This window comes from Synchiropus splendidus, chromosome 15 (assembly GCF_027744825.2).
Source record: "Synchiropus splendidus isolate RoL2022-P1 chromosome 15, RoL_Sspl_1.0, whole genome shotgun sequence".
In the NCBI taxonomy this organism is placed as follows: domain Eukaryota; kingdom Metazoa; phylum Chordata; class Actinopteri; order Syngnathiformes; family Callionymidae; genus Synchiropus; species Synchiropus splendidus.
The window spans coordinates 13,077,626-13,102,884 of record NC_071348.1 but is presented as its reverse complement, the minus strand read 5'-3'; the positions used below and the strand labels follow the sequence as shown (position 1 = coordinate 13,102,884).

General features: G+C 42.6%; 3 protein-coding genes across 6 annotated transcripts; 2 read left to right on the top strand and 1 right to left on the bottom strand.

Moving 5' to 3' along the window:
• Nucleotides 1-237: 237 nt before the first annotated feature.
• Nucleotides 238-19,983, top strand: nbn (nibrin). Of its 3 annotated transcripts, none has more exons than XM_053843533.1 (17): nucleotides 238-389; nucleotides 3,049-3,170; nucleotides 12,705-12,832; nucleotides 12,909-13,068; nucleotides 13,142-13,245; nucleotides 13,472-13,589; nucleotides 14,416-14,606; nucleotides 14,767-14,867; nucleotides 14,938-15,058; nucleotides 15,132-15,301; nucleotides 16,392-16,551; nucleotides 17,428-17,770; nucleotides 17,846-17,932; nucleotides 18,116-18,256; nucleotides 18,345-18,458; nucleotides 18,531-18,580; nucleotides 19,609-19,983. In XM_053843533.1, exons 1-17 carry the CDS (start codon nucleotides 359-361, stop codon nucleotides 19,640-19,642), a joined length of 2,175 nt encoding a protein of 724 aa, XP_053699508.1. In that variant the 5' UTR covers nucleotides 238-358; the 3' UTR covers nucleotides 19,643-19,983. The 3 variants fall into 3 exon arrangements, with proteins under 3 accessions (XP_053699508.1, XP_053699507.1, XP_053699506.1); XM_053843532.1 differs by having other exon boundaries at nucleotides 17,260-17,770; XM_053843531.1 differs by lacking the exons at nucleotides 238-389; nucleotides 3,049-3,170 and adding exons at nucleotides 11,011-11,150; nucleotides 12,089-12,210 and having other exon boundaries at nucleotides 17,260-17,770.
• On the top strand, nucleotides 7,863-10,539 carry LOC128746473 (prostate-associated microseminoprotein-like). The gene is made up of 4 exons (XM_053843536.1): nucleotides 7,863-9,540; nucleotides 9,605-9,715; nucleotides 10,016-10,124; nucleotides 10,292-10,539. Exons 2-4 carry the CDS (start codon nucleotides 9,607-9,609, stop codon nucleotides 10,464-10,466), a joined length of 393 nt encoding a protein of 130 aa, XP_053699511.1. The 5' UTR covers nucleotides 7,863-9,540; nucleotides 9,605-9,606; the 3' UTR covers nucleotides 10,467-10,539.
• On the bottom strand, nucleotides 19,798-25,259 carry osgin2 (oxidative stress induced growth inhibitor family member 2). Of its 2 annotated transcripts, none has more exons than XM_053843534.1 (6): nucleotides 25,130-25,259; nucleotides 23,387-23,473; nucleotides 23,181-23,317; nucleotides 22,930-23,121; nucleotides 22,776-22,867; nucleotides 19,798-22,642 (listed from the first exon to the last, which is right to left on the bottom strand). In XM_053843534.1, the coding sequence occupies exons 2-6, from the start codon at nucleotides 23,445-23,447 to the stop codon at nucleotides 21,508-21,510; spliced, it is 1,617 nt and encodes a 538-aa protein (XP_053699509.1). In that variant the 5' UTR covers nucleotides 23,448-23,473; nucleotides 25,130-25,259; the 3' UTR covers nucleotides 19,798-21,507. The 2 variants fall into 2 exon arrangements, with proteins under 2 accessions (XP_053699509.1, XP_053699510.1); XM_053843535.1 differs by having other exon boundaries at nucleotides 24,963-25,236.

The following is a 25,259-nucleotide window of genomic DNA, read 5'->3' as shown; positions in this document are numbered from 1 at the left end:
AGTATCAATGCAGTTCTCCTCCGTCATGAAAATAAACACCTTTGTTTAGGGAAGACAAAATCTTACATTTGAAATAAAAGCACCACTTTCAAAAAGTCAGCGACATTTAAATATCTAATCTGTATCGTATGAAACCTGCTTGCATCCTACGAGCTGAACTATAATCAATAAAACTATGGACGATATTTTTTACTTTTATTTTGAAACCTAAAATCGGCGACGGAGTAATCACGTCACTCTGGTACGCGCCAACTTCCACTTGACGACAGAAGAGTTAATGAATATATTTGTGTTTTAGTTGACTGTTTCGCAAGATTTATACATTCGCCCTCGGTGCTCAGCCACGTTAAGAAGCAGAATGGGGATTCTGACGCCTCAGCAGCCTGGAGGTACATTTACTATCGTGGAAACGTTGACCTGGATTTGTAACCAACGACGAAAATGACTCTTTTTTGAACTCGGGTATTAAATAACATGTCTTTCATGGATTGTGCGTATATAGAAAGCATATTTCAGTCATTGTTAAACGTTCTAAAGTTCCCTTCACCATCATGTTCAGTCTAATTTCTGCCTATGTCTATGACGTCACATAACTATGACGTTTGATTTTCGTATGTTGTGTTGTTTCGGTATTGTTTTTTGTAAGCTGTGATGTGGTACAGGGCTACTTCAATTAATTTCTTGTTTAATATTTCACTCATATCATAGCTGATATTCACTATGTACTTTAAAAATGGATTTGAAGTCTCCATATAGCATTTGTTTTTCTCTACTAGAAGTCATATTTTTAGCAAAAACACAGATGCACTTGTTTGAATTTGAGACCGCCACTGCCGACCGCAGTTGACCTCAGTGTTTGATTTGTCTATCTATCTATCTCACTTCAAACATAACACTGTATGGAAGTTATTTGACCTTCTCGAGTTCATTCATGATGTGTCTGAATGCTGTCAACAAGGATGTTATTTCACAAGGTTGTCAAGGTGTGATGAAGAATGTTCCAGTGTCAAGGAAGTAATGAAGTGACGGGCTCTGACTAACGTACAGTTTTGAAATTTGATCCAGGTTGTGGAATATCAGAGAGGTGATCATTTCCTTGACACTGGTTCTCCTTGTTTAAATGACTGTATGCCTGGAATCACCGTCAGCGACAAGCAGGTCATGTGAGGAAACGGTGGGCCTGCACTATTTATGTGAATGCACCAGGGTGGCTGAAGCAAAAAGGCCCTAATTCAACGGCTCATAGCTCCCACATACTTTGGCCTAGAGAGTCCACAGAAAGCACAAAACGCAGGCGCAGGCGTCCTCTGTCGCCCGAATTCCGAATTTGCGTGAGAGCCGCCGAAGCGCGACAAGGGCCATCCATTGACACGCCATTGAAAAAGACAGGCACCTCTGGGAAAATCGCAGCAAAGTTACTGGTATATTTTAATTGCATACCCATGATGTCCTGCGAGTGTCTTTTAAATGCGACTATTAGCTTGCGAAAATAGTTCATATAAACATCATCTCTGTGACTATAAAGTTTGTTGTAGGGGTTATTTGATCTATTGTGTGCTTTGTGTCTACCAATGGACCATGTTAGCTCTAAACATGCTGCATGTTTGTTCTCATTTCAGGATAGTATGAATACTTAAATTATGCGATGGAATGACTTTTTGACTTGAATTCATTTGACACTGTTAATGTGAATTTGTAATCACCAAAATTGTTCACTATTTGCTTCTGTGTTTTGAGATTACCCCTCTGGTGTTCATGGTTTCTATTTTGAGGACGTTCTTGGTTGCGTTACAAGTTGCATTGCATCTAGTTACAGTCACTTTGGTTACCAGAATGGCCGTATATGGAATGCAAAATTGGAAGCGTTCAAACCTGTGAATCAAGAAATGCACTTATTTAATGGTGGGGACAAGGTGGAGATGGGCAGATATATTCTTTTGACTCCTTCCTTTTACTAAAAATGGCTAGCGTCGTATGACTTAAGGCAGTCAGTTTGCCCATCATGCTGTCTCCCTGCTGATGTACTATTTTATACTTTCACAAATGGGCAGCCAAGATGCAAGCCATTCACCCAGACACATATTCAAAGAGTATTTCATATCAATATTTCTAAGTAGTAAGCCTTAGCTGTGGCATTTAACTAGTCCAGTGTCTCATTGTCTCAGCTGCAGTTTTTTTCTGGCACTTGTACTCGTCTAACCGGCAGAAACAGGTCCTTATCCAGCTGGAACTTCACGTTTGGTGACACCTAAGGTGCGGTGTTGGTTAACGCTCCCAATGAAAGAACCTCAAATACAATAATGTCATTGTCTGGAGGCACACGCCCTCCGGAGCTTTTATTGAATGCTTTCAAATCCAATCAATTTTAAAACTCTTTTATCCTAAATCTATTTTACTTACTGACTTTCTGTTGACTTTGAGTGCCATGTTTGGTATTGTATGTCACGAACCAATCAAGCTTTAAGATCTTTAATGATAGCGGTGCCTGCAACCAGAACGAGATGCGATTCGTTGCTGGGTCCAAGTTGACTTCTTTTTTCCATCACTCACTATTATTACAATATTTATTTATTTTGAGTGAAACCTGATTTATAATTAATGGTTAAACATGACATTGGAGACCAATAAAGTACAGTAGAGAAACAAAGTGGATGAATGATATAATATAGTTTTAATTTTAACTTTAACGTTTAGCTTATAAGTCCAAAAATGATGACAACACCGGAGATCTGCGATTCAGCATCACACTGTCGCAACTTGACTGCATGTCAACCTTGAGCGCTTCTGCCCTCTGCTGGATGTTAGCGTCAACACTTCACGCTTCCACTTTTTCTATGCTCCCAGAAGTCCTTTTGCATGGTCGTATATAGTTCGTGAGTTAAAAAAATCAATACTTTCATTTGGTAATAACTAATTTTCTTCTCAACCTACATTTAGCATCATGTAGGTTATTTTGTCTCGTTGTTCCAGGCCGGATATTTGAAGCAACATGTGAAGATTTGTTCTTCAAAGTGGTAAAGCTCATGAGTGTACTCCTGTCATGCCCAGGTGAGACCCACTATCTCCTCTCCGGTGAAGAATACACAGTGGGCCGGAAGAACTGTGAGATCCTGCTGCTCAATGATCTGTCCATCAGCAGAGTCCATGCGCGATTCGTCGCTACTGAACAGGTGAGGAACGATGGAAGAAGAACATGAATGCGACTACAACACATGAGTATGAAGAGGTGGCACGTCCTTCTTATTGTTGAGATAATGATTTGATTTATTCTGTAGATGCCAGCTGGTGTCATGATGCTGATGCTTGAGTTCATCTATGTTTAGCTTGACCTCACTTGGACAGGATTTATTTTTGCCTCATGTTTTGTAACAGGAGTCTTTTGATCCAATCCCAGTCTAAGCTTGCAGTGTAAACGTACAAGTGAAGCCTTTAACTTTTGCCATGTTTTCTTGTTTTATCAGCAGCAGTTTAACAAGGATTGGTAGAATCACCAGTAATAATCAGTGACGTCACAGTTCATGTGGTATTCAGGGAACCGTTTGATGATCTGAAGAACTTTTCAACTTTTTTCCAAAAGACTTTTGAAGGTTATTTCAGGAGTCAAACCCACAAATGAGCAAGCACAGACTCAAACAAAGCAGTGCTCAGCAGATGCATCGAATTCTGTTTCTCTCAGATTTTGTATGTGATGGACTTGTCCAAGTACGGCACTTCAGTCAACAGTGGACACTCAGCTGACTGAGCTGAAGCCTCGGGGTGAGATCTGGTGATGATTTCATGTGGTTTTGCTTTTATGAATTATAAATTATGAGCGAAATTAATACATTTTAAAATTAATATTTATTATTTATATGGTCATGATGCAACATATTTCTATGAGAACAGTTAAATGAAAAGACTGAAAAATGAAAATAAATGTGATGTCTCATTGTTTGTACTACTCTGCAACTATTCACATTTATAAAACTTTTCATGAATAGTTCATGAATATTAATCAAAAGGTTTTCTAGTTTCCATAGTTTTGACCAAATCATAAGGTAATTCACTGAAAATATATCAAATATACGAAAGGTTTCCTTTGTCTTCATGTATATTGAGCATACTGCTCTGTGTTGGTACTAAAGTTGATTTACACCAACAGTGCTCCTAGCATTTCAAAGATGCTGACTTATATTCCAAGTTTTAAAGTTAATTTTAAAATGTTTTTTCATGAATGTATATCGCCTTCTCAAATGAAATAGTTGGTCCCTGTCATAAGTGACACAGTGCTAAATAATCTGTGGAACCTGCTGAGTGCATTTTTTTTTTAACATTTTTTACTCTGTCAACAATCTGTGACTCTAAACTGTGTTCACACTCCACTCTGTTTAACTTTACTCCAGCATGTTTTCTGTTATCTGTAACAACACAGCTCTCTCGTTCCTTTCCCTCCATTTCATGTGTCGCTCCGTGTCTCAGTAACCCTAAAACTGATCAGCGCACATTTTAACCAATCAGAAAAACGTGGCTACACATTTGATTATTTCTGAGCTAAGTGAGCTAAATGTTGACATGGCCTGGGGTGTCCCCTGCTTCTCACCCGTAGTAGCTATGGTAGACCCCAGTCACCCCGGCGGACTGAAGAACATAAGGTTTACTTTCATTGTGGCTTTTTTGAGGACTACAAATGTATTCGCTGTTTGACAAAGCAATTGCAGTGGTTGAACTGCTTATGTTGATGTGATCCAAAATGTCATGTTTGAGTTACTGATGTTCTTCATTCTCGTTCATTCCCAGGTGGAGCTGCCAAAGAACTCCACCTTGTTTTCGCCAAGAATAGTGACGGTGTGAAGTTCGTCCAGAAGAAATCCCCACAGAAATTTAAGAACACGCAGCAAACTTTGCCACAGAACCTGTCACCTCTCATTAATTTCTTTCAGCCTGTCAACAAAAAAAGGTACATTTTCACGATTTACAGCAACAAAAACTGAACTGTCAAGTTTGTCATTTTGACCCGTGTGATTCTTCTACCTAATCTTATTGTCCTACACATACATATCAGATAATAATTATCTTGGACCGCAGGCGCCTGTAGCGTCTAGGAGGAAGAATTGGTGCTTCTGCTGCGGCTCTCTCTGAGGAATCCCTAGAAAATTTTCTGGCAGCAGATGGAAATCCAGGAGACCACCGTAGTAAATGGTTCTGCACCTTGTTCCCTTTTTCCTGTGAAGTTCATTTAAATCTGTTTTAAAAACAGATTGTTTTGTTCAGTGATTCTGCAAACAGACAGACAAACTCTTGAGATAACAACTTGTCTGTTATAGTTAAAATAAACATATGATGGACTTCCATTTCCCCTTGACATGAGCTAGACACTAGAAGTCTCACCTGCTCCTGTACTTTTTTCACTAAAACTCACGTTTGATATTATTAGCGTTTATTTTTGCACAAAGGAACTGTTGAGTTTTGACAAACCGAAATGAGCAAACATTCCAAGTCTGGAAGTCACAAACAAGGGAGGGATCCTCCGTCTTCATCGCCGAAGCCCACTGTCATGGCCGAACAGGAGCTGCTCACACTTCAGGCCCTAAGAGACGAGTTGTAGGGGCCCCGCGATGCAATTCTAACTGACTTCAAAACCGAAATTCTGGTTCTTTGACAAGAACTCAAACATGAATTGGAATCTATTCGTTCGGAGATCTCGGCTAGTTTACAAGTCCTTCGCCAGAATATCGACGAGGAGTTAAATAAACTCCATAGCGGTCGTTCCGAAATAATGACGGAGCAAGCCAATATGGCGATAACACTAAATGACGCCATGGAGCGTATCAGCGGAATTTATTCATGACCTATTCGGAGAGGATAACTTCACTACACCTGTGCTTATTGACCGCGCACACCGGGCGCTTGTGCCGAAACCGAGTCCAGGACAACGTCCCTGAGCCATGATTGTGCGCTTTCACTACTATGCTCAACAGGAGAAGATCCTCGGACTTTCCAGAGGGAAGGAGTCTCTTCATTTCCAAGGATCACGAGTCCACATTTTCCCTGACCTTCCACTTGATGTGAGTAAACTTCACGCAACATTTAACTCCATCAAAGCCAAGCTACGAGAGGCTAAGGTCGTATACAGCCTTTACTACCCGGCCAGACTGTCTGTCATTTTCAATGGAGTACGCCACACTTTCGACTCTCCTGACACTGCGGAAGATTTCCATCGCACCAAAATTCAGCCTTCGCAAGGAGAGTGAAGAAGACTAGACCGCCCCGATCATTTGATCTCTCATGAACAATTGTGAGACGGGATTTACTGACCTCGAGAGAGGACTGCGTTTACAAGTTACAAGTTGCATATAGTTATGATTTCTCAGTTTACGTTTTACAACATATACATATATATATAATGTGGTTCTGATACTCTTACAGTTTCATTGTTCTTGTGGGTAACTGTTTTGAAATATCTAGTTAAAATGGGAGTTTTAGCTTCACTTGTGCAAGTTTAAGTTAAGCTACTTAGGTGTTAAATCACCACGTGTGTCTTTGACTGGTTTTGAGGTTTTGCTCAGCCTATCAGTTCCAGATGGGTGTGAGGGGTGGGGGGAGTTCATTGACGTAAAAAACAAAGCTTTTTGTTTCATTGTTTGTGTTGTTTTCTTTTTTTCACTACACTGTAAAAGGACTGAATAATGCTATTAAAAGGGCAAAGATTCTGAACCACTTAAGAAAGTTGAAGGCGGATATAGTCTTGATTCAGGAAGCGCACTTAAAGTATCAAGACAGACACAAACTACGCAAAGGTTGGATTGGGCAGGTTTTTCACTCTGAATTTAATTTCAAATCAAGAGGAGCCGCAATCTTAATACAGAAAAATATCCCATTTATTTCTTCAGAAGTCGTTTCAGACACTCGGGGTCGATTTATTTGAGTTTGCGGTCAGCTGTACAATGTTCCAGTTATCCTTGCAAGCGTTGATGCAGCCAACTATTGATGATGAGGGTTTCTTCCAAAACTTTTTTTCATCCATTCCTAATTTAAACAAATATCATTTAATTCTGGGAGGTGATTTCAACTCTGTTTTAGATTCAAATTTGGACAGATCATCTAAAACCATTCAGCCAATCGCCAATTCAGCTAAATTCATCAAACATTTTTTAGAAATGTATCAAATGGTCGACCCCTGGCGTTTTAAAAACCCTACAAATCGGGCATGTTCTTTTTTCTCTCCCGTCCATCGCTCTTATTCAAGAATTGATTACTTCTTCGTTGATTGTGTTTTTCTACCCTCTGTCAGACAATGTGATTATGAGGCAATAGTTTCGTTTTGTCAGACCATGCGCCACACCTCTTGCAGTTATAACAGGACTTTAGTGAACTCATGTGCATCACTGAACTCTATCATGAGAGAATAAACTGTGATTTAAGAAGAAATAATATTCAATATGTAAAAAAAGATTTGGCCATTAGATTTGGAATGAACATGATGGGGTCAAAGGTCAATGTCTCAGTCTATGACCCCTGCAAACATGCACCAATGGTGGCATAAGCCTCAATAATTATAACACATGTTTGTATTTTACAGCAGTGATATCAGTTCACTTTACTGCTAGACACACAACTAGATGTAATGTGAAGTTGTGTCAGAAGCTCCCTGAATACAGTAAAGACCAGTAGCAAATCCCTTTTCATTTGTGAAAAATTGTTGCTATGTAACTGTGCTATTTATCACATGCTATTTGCAGAAACAAATTGCAGAAAATGTATTTGTTTATTATTCACAAAGTTGTGGGAAATATGGCAGGATTTATTTATTTTTATATTAAATGTTTTCATTTTATGACAAATTTTCAGACAAATCATAAGAATTCATAACAGCAGTGATTCTTTCTGCCACCCCATTTTGGATTGGATTTATTTGGTTATGCACTTAGTTTTTTTGTCAATAAAGTTTTGAAGTGAGACGTCATGTTAGCTGTTAGCTCTGCAGTGCACACCGTCTTTAGCTTTAGTTTGGTGTTTGACCAGCTTCAGTGCTGTTCGTGTGTGTGGGAAAAGGACGCATCAGCATCAGCAGAGCTCTATAGTGTATGATTTAATGTCATCATATCGCCCACTTCTATCAGGACAAATGAGGTGAAATTGGATCATTTCCCATGGCACACCTGACACTCTCTCACGACTCACTCGTTGAAACACACTGCCTTAATAAACGGCCTTTGATGTTTCATTTGTGGTCCGCCATCATTGCCACATACAGCAAATATGAAACATGAGTATGCCAGTATTGTACTGGTCTGTCTGCCAGTGTCATGGCGACACATTCAATACACTGTATGAAGTTCTGTTGAAGTGTTTGCAGGTCAAAGGAAGCATTTTACACCTTGTTTATAATTAACCACAGACAGCTTCCTGGAACTGGAATTTTTTCTGCTTTTCAAGTAGAATTTTTGAGAGTTTTTATAGTATATATGGTTGTGGGCCCCGAGGCAGTCTAATGCTTATCGCTCTTGGGTTCAATTTCTGACACCCTGAGCAGGACTAAGCGATGGTCATATAGTCATATTTAACTGGAACAGTCCCAGATGGAGTGGTGTTTGCTTGTCTCTTAGCAAGAACCATTGATCTCACTCACGATGACTTGCTACAATTGTCAATTTTAGCTGCCACCCTATTCTTGACCCTGTGGGGCTTACCATGATGCTTTTCATTGTTTGTAATATGGTGCATTCTTTATTTTGAGTGGCGTGTTTCAATGGTAAAAATCAGATTTTTTCCCATCAATATATCCATTTACTCTCATAAAATAAATGTTTTTCAGCATTATTTAAGTGGAATTAAAATGTATTTTGGGTTTAGAAAACAAGATTACACAAGAAAGGTAAAAAAACAGTTGAATTTGCAGTGACGTCTGCAAAGCATCAATAGAACATGGATTTCCATCGAATCTTCTGGGGTTTTCAGGATGGCACAGCTTTCAGGATCAAGAACTTAGATGCGCAAAGGATTTTATCATTCATTATCTAACTGCATATTGTAGATTGGTCTGGGCACCTGGTGTGGTGCTCCCCCTTCATTCCTGATTTTTCTTTACCACCACATCGGTTCTGAATTGTAAAAGGTCTGACATTTTCTTTTTTTCCTGCCCGGGGCTCCCTCTGTGCACACACTGCTCCCGAATTGTACAATAGGCCCTGACCCCCTGTCACGTAGCCCTTTCTACAGATAACATCAAACGGCTTCCCCGAAAATAAATGTTATCAGGAGAGGTGCACACTGTATGCTCTGAAGACACTGTCTCATGCTAGATGATGGGTATCATTGTGGCTGTGTGTGTTTGTGAGTTTGTGCACATGTAGATACAACTAGTGGAGTGGAGGGGGGATGGCCAGAGAGGGGATTGGGCAAATAGTGAGAAGAGAAGTGGAAATGGCAGAGATAAAGACTCGCTGGTATAAATATCAGAGACCTGAGGGAGTGGGTGCATCAGCTCAGACGGGGAGACGCTCAGCCAGCAGAGAGGAAAACCGCCGGGTGAAGGAGCAGGGAAGGAGTAAGCATTGCACGGTAAGATTTTATTCCGTAACCATCAGGAAGTTGGTGTCTCATTTTCTCTGTTGATGTCATGCAGCAATGGGAAACACAGCCAGAGGGATGCTTGCTGTTTTAGTCTGCCTCCTTGGTGCCAGTGTGCCGGGAATGTCTGCATACAACAGTGGGGAGTGTTTCTTCAACACTAAAGGTACAGGCAGAAGCAGTCTAGTGGCATTTTTGGACATTTAAATATACATATCTGCTTGTTAATTGCCATTGTTCATTTAGAAAGTACTCTACAATTAAGATGAATGAGACTTCAATAAAACTTTGATAAAACATGCCATCAACTAACACATTTCACTGAGACTGACCTGCTGACCGTGGATATTATCGCAGGTCCAGACTTCACCTTGCTTGTGATCCTCTCATCAAGTTGATTTTTTTTTTTTTTTGTAAAACATGCATTAATATTACATTTCCACTGACTTATTTTTTAAATATTCAGGAAGCTGTGAGCACAATGGGCAGATATACAGTATTGGAGAGAGTTGGATCACCGCTGACTGTTTCCAGTGTATCTGCATGGAGCCGTTTGGAGTGGGCTGCTGCGACCAGTGAGTGTTTCTGGACCTTTGGGAAGGAAGTGTTAATGTCTGAACTGTTAATATGCAATAAGCGATTCCAGCCAACCAGCACTTCCATTTAACATTCATCAAACAAGAGGTTCCTGTTGTAGAGTGAATGGAAAAAAAACTGCGATGCTATGCTGCTTCTCCCACAGCGGGTCTAAGCCAGTGGACTACCCAGACTGGTGTGAAATCATCCGCAAACCAGACTCGTGCACCAGTGTTGCTGTGATGAGAGCCAACCATAAGCTCCCGTGTCTCTGGGGACGAGGACGCCTCAGACCTGCTGCTGGCCAGCCGTGGATTTCTGACAACGGTCCTTTATTTTGAGTCACGAAATGCTCAGGCGTTATTTGTTCTGGGATAATCTAGCATAATTTATTTTCAGGATATTTATTCTTTGATGGTGAATATATAATGTATTGTCAGTTACGTAAAAACACATTTATTTCAGTGTATCTTAGCAAATAAAGACAATATCTGATATTTCAGTTGTCTGGTCTCTAGTTCTTTTGAGGGTTTTTTTGTATTGATTTTTTCCAACTGTTTTTCATTAATCCAGCAACCAGCTTCTATGATTTAATTTTCCCCCTATAAAATTGGGTTTGACTATGAATGCAGTTCTCTTCCGTCATGAAAATAAACACCTTTGTTTAGGGAAGACAAAATCTTACATTTGAAATAAAAGCACCACTTTCAAAAACCCAGCGACATTTAAATATGTAATCTGTATCGTATATATTTGAAACCTGCTTGCATCCTACGAGCTGAACTCTAATCAATAAAACTATGGACGATATTTTTTACTCCTGAAGACCAGACTTTTATTTTGAAAACTAAAAACGGCGCAGAGTAATTACGTCACTCTGGTGCGCGCCAACTTCCACTTGACAGAAGAGTTAAAGAATATATTTGTGTTTTAGTTGACTATTTCGCAAGATTCATACATTCGCTCTCGGTGGTCAGCCACGTTAAGAAGCAGAATGTGGATTCTGACGCCTCAGCAGCCTGGAGGTACATTTACTATCGTGGAAACGTTGACCTGGATTTGTAACCAACGACGAAAATGACTCCTTTTTGAACTAGGGTATTAAATATCACGCCTTTCATGGATTGTGCGAAGATAGGAAGTATATTTCAGTCATTGTTAAACGTTCTAAAGTTCCCTTGACCACGTTCAGTCTAATTTCTACCTATGTCTATGACGTCACAACATACATACATTTTGTATGTTGTGTTGTTTCGGTGTTGTTTTTTGTAAGCTGTGATGTGGTACCCTCCCTTTTGTCTTGAATTCATGAAGACTTTCTGTTGACTTTAAGTGCCATGTTTGGTATTGTATGTCACGAACCAATCAAGCTTTAAGATCTTTAATGATAGCGGTGCCTGCAACCAGAACGAGATGCGATTCGTTGCTGGGTCCAAGTTGACTTCTTTTTTCCATCACTCACTATTATTACAATATTTATTTATTTTGAGTGAAACCTGATTTATAATTAATGGTTTAACGTGACATTGGAGACCAAGAAAATAGTACAGTAGAGAAACAAAGTGGATGAATGATATAATATAGTTTTAATTTTAACTTTAAGGTTTAGCTTATAAGTCCAAAAATGATGAACACCGGAGATTTGTGATTCAGCATCACACTGTCGCAACTTGACGACATGTCAACCTTGAGCGCTTCTGCCCTCTGCTGGATGTTAGCGTCAACACTTCACGCTTCCATTTTTTTATGCTCCCAGAAGTCCTTTTGCATGGTCCGATATAGTTAGTTCGTGAGTTAAAAAATGAATACTTTCATTTGGTAATAACTAATTTTCTTCTCAACCTACATTTAGCATCATGTAGGTTATTTTGTCTCGTTGTTCCAGGCCGGATATTTGAAGCAACATGTGAAGATTTGTTTTTCAAAGTGATAAAGCTCATGAGTGTACTCCTGTCATGCCCAGGTGAGACCCACTATCTCCTCTCCGGTGAAGAATACACAGTGGGCCGGAAGAACTGTGAGATCCTGCTGCTCAATGATCTGTCCATCAGCAGAGTCCATGCACGATTCGTCGCTACTGAACAGGTGAGGAACGATGGAAGAAGAACACGAATGCGACTACAACACATGAGTATGAAGAGGTGGCACGTCCTTCTTATGATTTGATTTATTCTGTAGATGCCAGCTGGTGTCATGATGCTGATGCTTGAGTTCATCTATGTTTAGCTTGACCTCACTTTGACAGGATTTATTTTTGCCTCATGTTTTGTAACAGGAGTCTTTTGATCCAATCCCAGTCTAAGCTTGCAGTGTAATCGTACAAGTGAAGGCTTTAACTTTTGCCATGTTTTCTTGTTTTATCAGCAGCAGTTTAACAAGGATTGGTAGAATCACCAGTAATAATCAGTGACGTCACAGTTCATGTGGTATTCAGGGAACCGTTTGATGATCTGAAGAACTTTTCAACTTTTTTCCAAAAGACTTTTGAAGGTTATTTCAGGAGTCAAACCCACAAATGAGCAAGCACGGACTCAAACAAAGCAGTGCTCAGCAGATGCATCGAATTCTGTTTCTCTCAGATTTTGAATGTGATGGACTTGTCCAAGTACGGCACTTCAGTCAACAACCAACTTCTCAGCCCGAACACTTTGAAGCGCTTGGAGTCCGGGGACAGCATCACATTTGGGGTTTTCCACTCTAAATTTAGGTCTGTATCATCCGACACATCTTCTCAAACTAGCCCAGTTTCTGCTGTAGTTTAAAGAGCAGTCTGTCCTCCTCAGTGTGGATCACCAGCAGCCCGTGGTCTGCTCATCATGCATGGACGTTGCAGGCAAAGCCGCTCTCTCTCAGGCTCTGCAGTCTTTGGGTGTTAAGCTGCTCAACTCATGGAGCCCAGACTGCACCCACTTGGTCATGCCGGCTGTTAAACTCACAATCAAGGTTAAAGGTCACACTCTGCCGTTTTCCACTGTCATGAAGAATGTTGTTGATGTGTTGTCTTCTCCTCCGTCAGACCATTACCGCTCTGCTGAGCTGTCGTCCAATAGTCAAGCCAGAGTATTTCTCTGAGTTCTGCACTGCTGTCCAGCAACATATGGCTCCCCCTAGTGTTGAGAGGTACGCTCATGTACCACGTGTAATTTAAGATTAGATTCGAAGTATGATATCCATGTGCTTCTCTTAAGTGCATCTGTCGACATGTCAAGCTATGTCTGGTCGGATGCATTTCTCCATTTTACACTGCATTGTTGCGTCAAGATCTGCCGTTTATGATGATCAATATTCTTCCTGCGTCCTCACTAATGCACTGATGGTCTCATTTCTGCTGCTGCGTGTTTTAAAGATTTCTCCCAGAGATCGATGAGCCCAGCCTCAGTACGAAGGATGTAAACCTCACTCCACTTCCAGCCCGCAAGCATCTTTTCACTGGAAAAACCTTTGTTTTCCTCAGCGCCAAACAGGTTTGTTCTTTGTCCTTTTTTTGTGAGGTCACTTCTGATGGATAGGATGGAGGAAAGCAGTGTAACCATCTGTATCACTTGTGCATATCCTGTTTGTTGCTTGGATAAAAATCAATGTCATGTGACTGCCATGTTTACAAGCTGAGCACCAGTTGCCAGGCAGCCTGAAGTCCCTAGCTCCTCTGGCCTCCAGCCTAAACCTTTGGTTCTCTCGGTACCGGCTTATATAAGCGCTATATTTTTAGGTTCAATGTTCAATCTGCACTTGATCAAATGTACATTTTAATTGATAGATTTGGATCTGCAATATTTACATGCTTAAGGCTGTGTTGAAAACAGCACTCAAATTGCTTTCAACATCCATGACAACCACTTAAAGGGAATCAGGACTGTTAATGTTAATGGTGAGCTGGTGCGTGTGTGGTGAGTAGCAGAATCGGCAGGTCTTTTCATGGAGTGAAATAGTATATACAGGAGAAATATGGTGACATATGGGTGTTTACAGGTGAAAATAAAAATAGTCATTAAATATAATCCATACAGGTAAGACAAAAATATTAAAGTAAATATTATTAACATGAAAAATGACCACAAAGAAAGGAGGCCGGAAAATGTGATTTTATATACATATATACATTTGTCTATGTATATGCACAAAAAGGTGAAAGTGAAAGCTCAAATTTGTATTGCAGGTGCTTTAAAATAAAGATAGGCATATGTTAAGAATTTAAGATGTATGCTAAAACTGAAGGTAAACCGACATTGTTTCACAAATGATGGTAAAATCAAATGTCCGCTGTTATCATGGAACTTTTGTCTTGTGTAGCTGAATCGTCTGGCTACAGTGGTGAGCTGCGGAGGCGGCAGTAGTCGTCTCCTGGATGAAGGTTCTCTGCCGGTGAACCTGCTGGAGTCACCACAGAGCTGCGTCATCTGTCTCTCATCAGGAAGCTCCCAAAATCTGCCCCCCTCCTCCCCTGCTGAGTGGGAGATGTCTGTGAAGAGCATCGTTCAAAGGTTCTGACAAGCTCTTCGCTGCTGTTTTCATGTTTACTTGCTGCTCTTCAGATCACACTCAGGCCTGTGCCTTCAGAACAAGACCATAATAAACATGAGTCCTGTCACGATGACTTACTTTATTCCTGAAGATGTCATTGTTCTTCATCTCTGTCAACAGAAAGGGTCTGCGCCTCATCACAGAGTCTGAAATTGGAATGGCTGCCATCTTTGCGTCATGTGACAAATACTGCAATCCCTCCTGCGTCACATCAGAGCCTGGTGAGGCAACGGAACTGTCGGCTGTGATCAAAGTTCAATTGATTTTTCTTCATTGTTTTTATTGTTTCAGCTGCAAAGGTCAGAGTCCCAAATTCATCTATGTCCCAGCCCATGGAGGTGAATGAGACCATGTTGCCTGCAGTTTCTCAGAACATCACAGCCTACGCCGTCAACACGGAGCCGTCACAAGAGTACAGCTATTGCTGTCTTGGATCGTAGTTGTTCTTTACATCCAACACTTCCAAGTTGATTTTTGTCATTTAGAATGAAGGTCTGCAAAGAGGCTGGGATCACAACTGTAGGCGAGACCCCAGAGAAGAGACCGGATCGGTGTGACACTGGACACACAACACAGAAGATGAGCAGCCAGTTCATTGTGGCAGATACACTTCAGTCAACGGTGGACACTCAGCTGACTGAGCCGAAGCCTCGGGGTGAGATCTGGTGATGATTTCATGTGGTTTTGCTTTTATGAATTATAACTGATGAGCGAAATTAATACATTTTAAAATTAATATTTATTATTTATATGGTCATGATGCAACATATTTCTATGAGAACAGTTAAATGAAAAGATTGAAAAATGAAAATAAATAAATGTGATGTCTCATTGTTTGTACTACTCTGCAACTATTCACATTTATAAAACTTTTCATGAATAGTTCATGAATATTAATCAAAAGGTTTTCTAGTTTCCATAGTTTTGACCAAATCATAAGGTAATTCACTGAAAATATATCAAATATACGAAAAGTTTCCTTTGTCTTCATGTATATTGAGCATACTGCTCTGTGTTGGTACTAAAGTTGATTTACACCAACAGTGCTCCTAGCATTTCAAAGATGCTGACTTATATTCCAAGTTTTAAAGTTAATTTTAAAATGTTTTTTCATGAATGTATATCGCCTTCTCAAATGAAATAGTTGGTCCATGTCATAAGTGACATGCTAAATAAACGTCTATTTGGTTTTTTTTTTTTGGTGTAAAATGTCAAACATGAGTCACAAGATTTTCAGTCTGTGGAACCTGCTGAGTGCATTTTTTTTTACATTTTTTACTCTGTCAACAATCTGTGACTCTAAACTGTGTTCACACTTCACTCTGTTTAACTTTACTCCAGCATGTCTTCTGTTATCTGTAACAACACAGCTCTCTCGTTCCTTTCCCTCCATTTCATGTGTCGCTCCGTGTCTCAGTAACCCCGCCTCCCCCTGCTGCTGATCAGCGCACATTTTAACCAATCAGAAAAATGTGGCTACACATTTGATCATTTCTGAGCTAGGTGAGCTAAATGTTGACATGGCCTGGGGTGTCCCCTGCTTCTCACCCGTAGTAGCTATGGTAGACCCCTGTCACCCCGGCGGACTGAAGAACATAAGGTTTACTTTCATTGTAGCGTTTTTGAGGACTACAAATGTATTTGCTGTTTGACAAAGCAATTGCAGTGGTTGAACTGCTTATGTTGATGTGATCCAAAATGTCATGTTTGAGTTACTGATGTTCTTCATTCTCTTTCATTCCCAGGTGGAGCTGCCAAAGAACTCCACCTTGTTTTCACCAAGAATAGTGACGGTGTGAAGTTCGTCCAGAAGAAATCCCCACAGAAATTTAAGAACACGCAGCAAACTTTGCCACAGAACCAGTCATCTCTCACCAATTTCTTTCAGCCTGTCAACAAAAAAAGGTACATTTTCACGATTTACAGCAACAATAACAGAACTATCAAGTTTGTCATTTTGACCCGTGTGATTCTTCTACCTAATCTTATTGTCCTACACATACATATCAGATAATAATTATTTTGGACCGCAGGCGCCTGTAGCGTCTAGGAGGAAGTATTGGTGCTTCTGCTGCGGCTCTCTCTGAGGAATCCCTAGAAAGTTTTCTGGCAGCAGATGGAAATCCAGGAGACCACTGTAGTAAATGTTCTGCACCTTGTTCCTGTTTTCCTGTGAAGTTCATTTAAATCTGTTTTAAAAACAGATTGTTTTGTTCAGTGATTCTGCAAACAGACAGACAAACTCTTGAGATAACAACTTGTCTGTTATAGTTAAAATAAACATGATAACTTCCTTGGCAGAGTGACACGAGCGGGTCATGGTAGGTGTCTTTGTCTAAAGATGCTGCAGAAAATAAGTTCAGTTTTGGCTTTTTCAGCTGCACTCTTTAGTCTTGAAGTATTAGGTGATGAGGACGCAAGCCAAGGTGAGCCTAGACTCCTATCCCATATGAGGGAATAGTTGTTAACAGCAGATGGTGGAGAGCAGATTTTCCCTGAAGGCTGCTTCAGATACCAGAGCTGCCGTGACCCCCTTGTCTAAGCAAAATTGATACGCATATTTTGTTTTGGTAACTATTTAAATCTACATTGAATCTTATTTTTTCCTCACAGGCCTCTGGGTGATGATTTGTCTCCTGTCATGTCGGAACCAAAGAGGCCGGTTCTGGAGTCATCCAGCAACACGCACAGAGCTGGTGTTTCTTCACAATCTGAACCCGGGGTCACTTCTGATCAACCTTTGAGTTCAGCAGCTGACCCGTACACGGAACCTGTGTGCAGGAAGAGGAAAGACATGGAGGAGGAGATCCAGGTGGAGGACCTGGAGTCCATCATGTCTCAAGCCTTTGATGACTTCGATGATGAGCCGCCTGTCAGCCAGACGGCTCGAGGGCAGGTTTCACCAGAACCCACCGCGAATGCTTCCAGAAAAAGGCAGCGACTTCTGCCAGAGGAAGAGATGGACACGAATGTGACGGTGAAAGAGCCAGAGAAGAAGATCCCGAAGTTCAAAGAGGAAGAGCAGAGTTTCTTAATCAGAGCGGAGCCGCTGCAACAGAAGAAGCCCAGGGATTCACTTCCAACTGTCAGTGGACAGGAGAGCGAGCAGGCTTCTTCCATGAAGGTGAGGAGTAACACCCAGTGATGATCATAGATTTAAAAAAAAAAAGACCACATCTGACTGTTGATGTCCATGCAGACGCCAAAGCCTCTGAAAGATGTTCCTCTGCTGAATGAGTGGAAAGAGGAGGGCCAACTGCCTGCTCCCATTAAACAGGAAGCAAACGTGAGTCTGATCTTCACTTGTAGACCGGATGCTGGTCCATCACAGGTCCCATTAAAGCTAATGCATACTCAAGAGATACTAGTGCCAGGAGACATGTTGCAATTCGTCATTGATGATGAGAGAAGAAGGTCGCTATGTTCAAACCTTATATAATATCTCGAGGATGTTTTCATGTTTTTTCAGAAGACCAATGCCGATGAAGACCTCCCTAAGCAGCTGATTCTCGTGGAGTTCCGGACTCTCACTGTGAACCCACTACCCAAAACGAAAGCACAGAAGCAGCAGAGCCTCGGCGGCACTAAGAACTTTAAATGCTTCCGCAAGGTCAGTCGAGTTTCATTGAGGTGGACCATCTACCTACTGTTGTACAAAGACCACTTTGTCTGTGGCCCTAACCCTTTCTCTGTCACAGGCCTGTGTTCCAGGAACCAAGAGCTCTGTCAGCATTATCAGGGGTCCTGGTCTGCAGGTGCACAACCGAGGGAAGAACACAGATGTGGATGAGTGGCTGAAGGACGCTGCAGAGGTAGCATGTCTGCTGTGGCTTCCTTCATTCTGGACCTACACGCTGCTTCTCACAAAGCACTTGTTCTTCCAGGTGGAACGTCAGACTCAGTTGGAGGAGCACGCAGGAGACGATCTTTTCAGGTCGGTGACTCATTTGGTCCAAACATTCCCCTGTTCCTCCTTGACTCTGCCCATCCACCAGCGTGTCACTCCACAACACAACAAGCACACACAACTGCTGTCACCAAAACAATGTCTGAAACCATGGAAACTACAGACTATCATGAGCTTCATTTCACAAAACATCGCAGTGTGTGGGACCTACTCTGTTCACTGTGATCACTGTTTATGCGTTCTAGCTTCTAATTTAACTTATATCACGACAGTTGTTTTGCTGTGATCTTAATTTCAACGTGTCAATTCCATGTTAATGAAAATAAATGTTAAAAACTCTCTCCATTCTGCTTTGAAACGTGTGGCACAGCTTTTACTGTTGCTGTGCACTCATGGGACAAGAGTGCTCCTTTGTTGGCAGGTCATTAATAATGGACGTTATGAAATTGGGTCCTGGGCCATGTTTCACTCTGCCCTGTCACCTCATGCGGCCCACGTGCCTCGGGTTTGCTACAGACTTGTCTTTCACCCATCACTTACAGTGTCCAAATCGTGGTGTCATTTTTATTGTTAAAGAAGCGTCATGTCAATGATTATATATTGACAGGGCTGAGTTACATCATCTGATGTGTCTTCACAGCAGGTTGTTATGTAGCTTCCATCGTCACGGCCGTTGCCTGGCAACGGAAGTGATGTAAGCTGCTTCTGCTGCTGTGTTTTCTTTGACAAAGCAGAAAAGAGGTGGTGTGAGATTAATTGTCCGTGTGTGTGTGTTGGGGGACGACAGAGCTGTTTGATCATGACTCAGTCAGTCATGCATGGCTGGGGTAACATCTCTGCCGCTAAGAAAACAGTGGGCCCGGAGATTTCTTTTGGTACGCCCCAAAAACCAAAGCCGGCAGACGGGGTTTACAGCCAGTTCGCTGTAAACAGTGCACTCACGTTGAATGGCCTTGGGCTCGTGATGCTTTTATTATAAATGACTCCTAGACATTGAGGTATGTTGAAAGCTCTAAGTGGCATGTGGTCATTGAGGACTTGTGTGTTGCCTTCAGGTACAACCCCACCAAGCTGACCAAGAGGAGATGATCCATGCCAGCAAATCCGGGCGGCCTTAGCAAGGAAGAAGAAGTTGCAAGTTTTTAGCGCTACATCAGGTGTATTGTTGAATCATGTGACGACATAAGTTTCCGTGCGATTATGAAGCCACTGACAGCAGAATATGTAACAGTTTTTTTAATTTCTGAAAGTTTTATTTGGTCAACAACAACAAAAAAAAAACATGCACCCCTCATGCACAAGAGGGTTGGAGCTCATCCATGTTTCAAACATGTCCTGTAAATAAGAGTGTCAAGTTGAAGCAATCTCTCAGGCACTTTGGCTGTTATCTGAAATAAATAAATAAATAGAGTGCCGAAACATTAACCGCAGAGTTTGGAGGTTGACTTCTTTTGTGGTGAATGTACGCTTGTGTTTCTTCTCTACTGTTTTAAATCCCAGGCCTGCCATTAATTCAAAATAGTTGAATTGATTGAAGACAAGACGCATCATTATAAATTCCCTATCCCACCAGAGATCACACGATCACTCACCCAGCTTCGTATTGAACTTGAAAGTTTCACACCCAGCCTATCGTGAAAAGGTGACTATCAAAAACCCAGATCATGAACTAAAATAGACTTTAATATATTGTCATATGAAAGACACAGAAAACCTGTGTGTATTTTTAGTCGAGCATAAATATGGCACGTTTCAAACATCCGCCACATGAATCCTTTGTGAACTTGAGGTTTAAAAAACCCAAAATGTCGGCTACTTTAACTTTAATAAAACGTTAAGAACATTGCTACCTTTTTTTTTTTTTTAATCTGAGAGAAATGGCTCATCAAATTAGCATTCAGGCGGCTTTTGGTATAACATAATATATCCACACATTCTTTAAATGAATGTTGACCAAACTTTTTTCAACTCATAATTCAACTTCCTCTTCAAGGCACCTTCAAGTTATATGCTGCTTAACAAAACAAAAACCTCTCATCACTCTTAATTCACACTAACTTATTAAATGCGGCATGAGATCTTCATTTTTACACATTTTGTTACCAAATATCATCTCTGTGTTGTCCTACTGAAAACAATGTACTGAGATACAATGAAAATAATCATTACACAGCAGCCAGAACTTGGACTCTTCAGTCTGAGGCAACAAAATAGATCTTATTTTGGTGCTGACACTGCTGGATTATGATCAATTTATCTATCATACAGCTACTCTCCAAGACACGTGCAAAGCCAAGACATGTTTTGGGACGACGACAGTGACGTCACTAAGGGGTGATATCCTGGCAACTACTTCAAACAAGACCACGGAGGCTAGCTGTTGTTGTATTGAATGTTCCTCTTGGGAGTATTGTCAATTAGTGACAAGCTATTTTAACCTCAAGCTACGCCAGGATTGAATCGCTAGCTCCCTTTTTTGACATCGCTGAGGCAACTTTAAAAAATGTCAGGGTCATCATGATGTCCTCATGTGTTGGTTGTGATTCACAGTCTTCAAGGTCAGGCAACGATGAATACATTCAAACTATAAAAAAAAAACATTTGCATAGGAGCAACTCTGTTTTCAAGGGAAGAAATAACTGCAACAGTCAAACAGATTGATTGTTGGGTGACACTTCGGCTGCCTTTAAATGGCATGAACATTGTTTTACATATTGAGCCCATTCAGTTTAAAAAAACGGATGAGAGATCAGCAGAGACTCCTATCTTAAGCAAATGCGTTTGCATTTTTGGAGCAGCCTGAGCTTAAGTGGTGGGAACGTTGGAGAAAACCGGGTTTGTGACGTCACAAATTTGCAATGGCACACACTCCTGAAGTCTGTTTAAAGGCTCTATGCTGTAAAACACCATGCACCCCAAATTATTTAGACGGTAAAAACGTCTGAACAAGTGAGTCATATGAAGTTGTTTCCGCCGCTGCTGATGAGCGTCTCCTTCTTCTTGAGTCTCTTCAGGAGACAGGAAGTGATCCCCAAAGCGCCCCCTTTCAAAAAGCGAACAAAGTTGTCTCCCACCAGAGGTCCCATGGCGAACAGTCCCGGCTCTTTTGTGCACTCAAACGTGAAGGGGTTGATGTCGATGGGGTTCTGCTTACAGGAGATGGGTTTTTCCGGGTCGAGGCCGAGATACTGACCTTGACCTTTCAGGAAAAACAAGTTTGGGTTGGTCCCGATAAGCACCAGAGCCATGGAGATCTTAAACGCCTTGAGAGAGTTGTTCCCTTGCAGCAGACACTTCTTATCAGACTGGAATGAGACCACGCAGTGTTCTGGGAAACTGGTGTAGTCTGGGAACAGGCCACCACCTCGGACTAGCTGCGGCTTCTGGCATATCTTGGCACAGACTGAAGAGGCGACGCTGGTCAGCGGGGGCCGTTGCTGCGACGGCGAGTTCACGTAGGTCTGAGAACACATCATGCTGTAGACCTTGTGGTATTCTGGGTAGAGGGTCTTAGGGAGCTGCTTGAAGATCAAGTCACTGTCGTCCACAGTTTTACGAAACACGTGCAGGACCCTGACGTTGCTCTCGCAGGCACACAAAACTGCATCAGCAGCACTCAGACCGGCTCCTACAACCAAGACCGGATCAGAGTTTGCGTCCAGCTTCCGCTGGGTCACGGCCAGACCTAGCTCCGAGATGGTGTGAAACACGAATGGGAGGTCCTCGCCTTCCACGTTCAGACGCACTGGAGAATCAGACGCACCCGTGGCCAGAACCACGTTCTCCGAGAACAGAGAGAATGGTATGTGGGAGTCGTTCTGCAGCTGCTGGTAGCCCCTCACTTCCCACACTGCGCAGTCACCACCGTTCCTCACACAGTCTTCTTCTCTGGAACCTTGCTCACCATCGTCCTCGGCTGCGCTGGCCAGCCCGCGATCCAGACCCTCCACTTTGGGTGCTCGGCAGAGCTTCTGGACGGAGGTCACGTAGGTGTTGTCCACAAAGTTTTTCTGGAGGCCCTTCAGCTTCACATAGTTTTGGTAGTAGGATGAGATCTCTTCGGGCGTCGCTCTGTCGCTGGTCACATCCCTGATCAGAGTTGAATAAAATAAATAAATAAATAAATGGCTCTTATTGTGTGAAAATTGTCACGGAAACTTGCAGGGACAGGTGGGGAATTTGAATAAGAGGATAACCAACAGCAGAATGACCGCACATCTACCTTCTTTTCCCATTAGCCAAGTCCCTGTAGTTGACCCCAGGGAGCTCCATCCAGACGCCAAGACTGATGGTCAACATGGAGCCTTCCATCGCCTGAGGAGAGATGACAGCAAGAATGCAGGCGATAGATTCAGAGATCCGAAGCAACATCTTACATGCCATGCACCACCAGGGGTCCCCTTTCCCAGGACCAGATGAGGAATGCGTTGCTGCTTGTCCCTCCTCCACTGAAGGACAGATGGGAACTCATAGCCGAAGTCTGCATTTGGGTGCAGCAGTGTGTCGAACAGAACAGCGACTGGGTTTCCTGACCTCCCCTCCAACCCTTCGCTCAGGTACTCAAGATCCTACAGGAAGGACGAGAAGAGTTACATCCAGTAACCAAAGGCCACTCCATTTCTTTTACCTGCTCAGTGATGGACAGATGCTTGGTCTCCTCCAGTTTCCTGTAGAGAATTGGGTTTGGGTGAACAGTTGTGGGATCCAAGTAAGGTTTATGCCCACTCAGCAGGTAGGACAGGCAGATCCCTGATGGCCCATTGCCTAAAAAAAGGTTATGGATTAGCCTTCAGTAGGTGGCGATGATTAGCATTCTGGTGAGGAGGTGTTCACCTATGATGACCACGGGGAACGTTGGAGGCTGCTCTTGGGGTGTCTTTTCCAGAAGAGGCATGGCAGCAGCCTTGGCCAGAGCTGGCACTGAAACACACCCATGATGGAGGATGTCCTTTCAAATAGCGTCCAACAAGACGAAGCACATAGCTCCGCCACAGCACTCACTTACATTTTACATTTTTTGAAGAAATATTATTGCCCCACATGAATTTAAAGTATTAAGCTGTGTTTAAACACAGGACTGCCACCATCTTCATGACCAGATGCTGCATCAGAACTTGCACCTGGCGGGCTGCTTCATCCTCAGCGACATTATCGCCGCAGCATTCACTGGTTTTCACTGTCTGGGCGTCTGCAAAAATGGACACATGTATATGGCGACACCTGGTGGCCAAGATACGGTCGAGAATCGGGCATCCACTTTTTCATGTTTTGCAGACGCCCAGACGCCCTCCTAGCTAAAAGCCTGCTACCTCTCATTTATCAATCCCTTTTCCAGTCAACCTTTAAAGTTTGCTCATTTGTTTACAAACTACCCACCTGCAGCAATGATCTGACTCATTTTCCATGTGGATATAGAGTTAGCCTCCTGTCTCCATCAACAAGTCAGATTATATTTATCAGACTATTGTGCCTGCTAAACAAAGATGTGCGCTTGGTTCCAACACACCATGGCATCACCCAGTGTCCCTCCAACTCCCGGTCCATCCCAACAGCGCGCAGCGGCTCTAGCCTCTGATAACCCCTGATAGCCGCTGCCCCAAACAAAAGCAAGTTTTAATCAGATTTCTGCAGGCGTGGGTCGGTAGCGAAGCTGCCATTGAGCATGTGTATTAAGTACTACACAGCACGGCTATTGTGGGCAGCAAATCCCCCCGTGATCACAACCAGCGGGCCATAATCCCATCGGTTCTGTTTATTCCTTCACTGCCCTATTCAATGGATGAGAATGCTAACCTGGCACTGTGACAGAACCAACCATCGGATCTCCCACTCTGCACAAAAAAAGTCCAGAACTCCACAGCGCCCTCTATGCACCACAAACGAAGTAATCCCTTGCCTGGTTTGGGGCGTTGGTTCTGCTCTCCCCCTATTTTCACAGCATTTAGGTTTGGAATTGGGGTCGATCACGGGGACATCACATGACTTTTATTCATTCATCGTGGACAGAAGGTGATGAGTTAGAAACCCAGAAGATCATCACACCACGGACCTAGAGGCAGACGTTCTCACTGGGGCAGAACATGGTGAATCAGTGAGCAGCTCCTGACTCCCGCTTGTGCTGACCCCAAGCAAGATTCAGCTGCTCAAGCTTGACCTCATGCTGGACATCCCAAGTGAAGGAGGGTGCTGCTGATATCAACATAAATAGCACAAAGACAAAGGCGTGCTAACCTGCACCACTGTTGCCGCTTAGTTTGGGGATGCTACACGCAGCTAGAAAGATCCCACGGCCGTTTTCATGCACACACACACGCACTAAAACCTCCCACCATTCTGGAACTACCGGAGGCTTCATCCAGGAGCACATGGCTCTGTCGCCATGGTTGCACCATTTAGGTCAAACACTTACCGCGCTGTGGAGTCTGTCTTTCTATCTGCGTGGCGCCCTGCTCCCTCTCACTGCCCACCAAACCCTTTGTACGCGTTTAAATAGACTCACGCCGGTGGGAGGACCTCAGCAATTGTCTGCGAGATAAAGAGCCAGACGAGCCAACAACATGACACACACGCTCTTACCTGAGTCAACCCGCCGCGTGTCGACGTCCACGTCTGGTCAGCGTCTACGGTCGCCTGAGGCTTTGCTGCTCCATGGACTGCGTGTTTGTGGCGGACTGTGGATCAGAAACCGGGTCCTGCGCGTGGATTC

Excerpts from the sequence above, each read along its gene's own strand:
- LOC128746473 (XM_053843536.1), top strand. The coding sequence starts at position 9,607 with ATGGGAAACACAGCCAGAGGGATGCTTGCTGTTTTAGTCTGCCTCCTT. Across the intron at positions 9,716-10,015 it reads GTGTTTCTTCAACACTAAAG|GAAGCTGTGAGCACAATGGG; the intron begins GTACAGGCAGAA and ends TTAAATATTCAG. Across the intron at positions 10,125-10,291 it reads GGAGTGGGCTGCTGCGACCA|CGGGTCTAAGCCAGTGGACT; the intron begins GTGAGTGTTTCT and ends CTTCTCCCACAG.
- osgin2 (XM_053843534.1), bottom strand. The coding sequence starts at position 23,447 with ATGCCTCTTCTGGAAAAGACACCCCAAGAGCAGCCTCCAACGTTCCCC. Across the intron at positions 22,868-22,929 it reads CCCCTGGTGGTGCATGGCAT|GCGATGGAAGGCTCCATGTT; the intron begins GTAAGATGTTGC and ends ATCTCTCCTCAG. Across the intron at positions 22,643-22,775 it reads TTGGCTAATGGGAAAAGAAG|GGATGTGACCAGCGACAGAG; the intron begins GTAGATGTGCGG and ends AACTCTGATCAG.
- nbn (XM_053843532.1), top strand. The coding sequence starts at position 359 with ATGGGGATTCTGACGCCTCAGCAGCCTGGAG. Across the intron at positions 14,607-14,766 it reads GTGAAGAGCATCGTTCAAAG|AAAGGGTCTGCGCCTCATCA; the intron begins GTTCTGACAAGC and ends CTCTGTCAACAG. Across the intron at positions 16,552-17,259 it reads CAGCCTGTCAACAAAAAAAG|GCCTCTGGGTGATGATTTGT; the intron begins GTACATTTTCAC and ends TTTTCCTCACAG.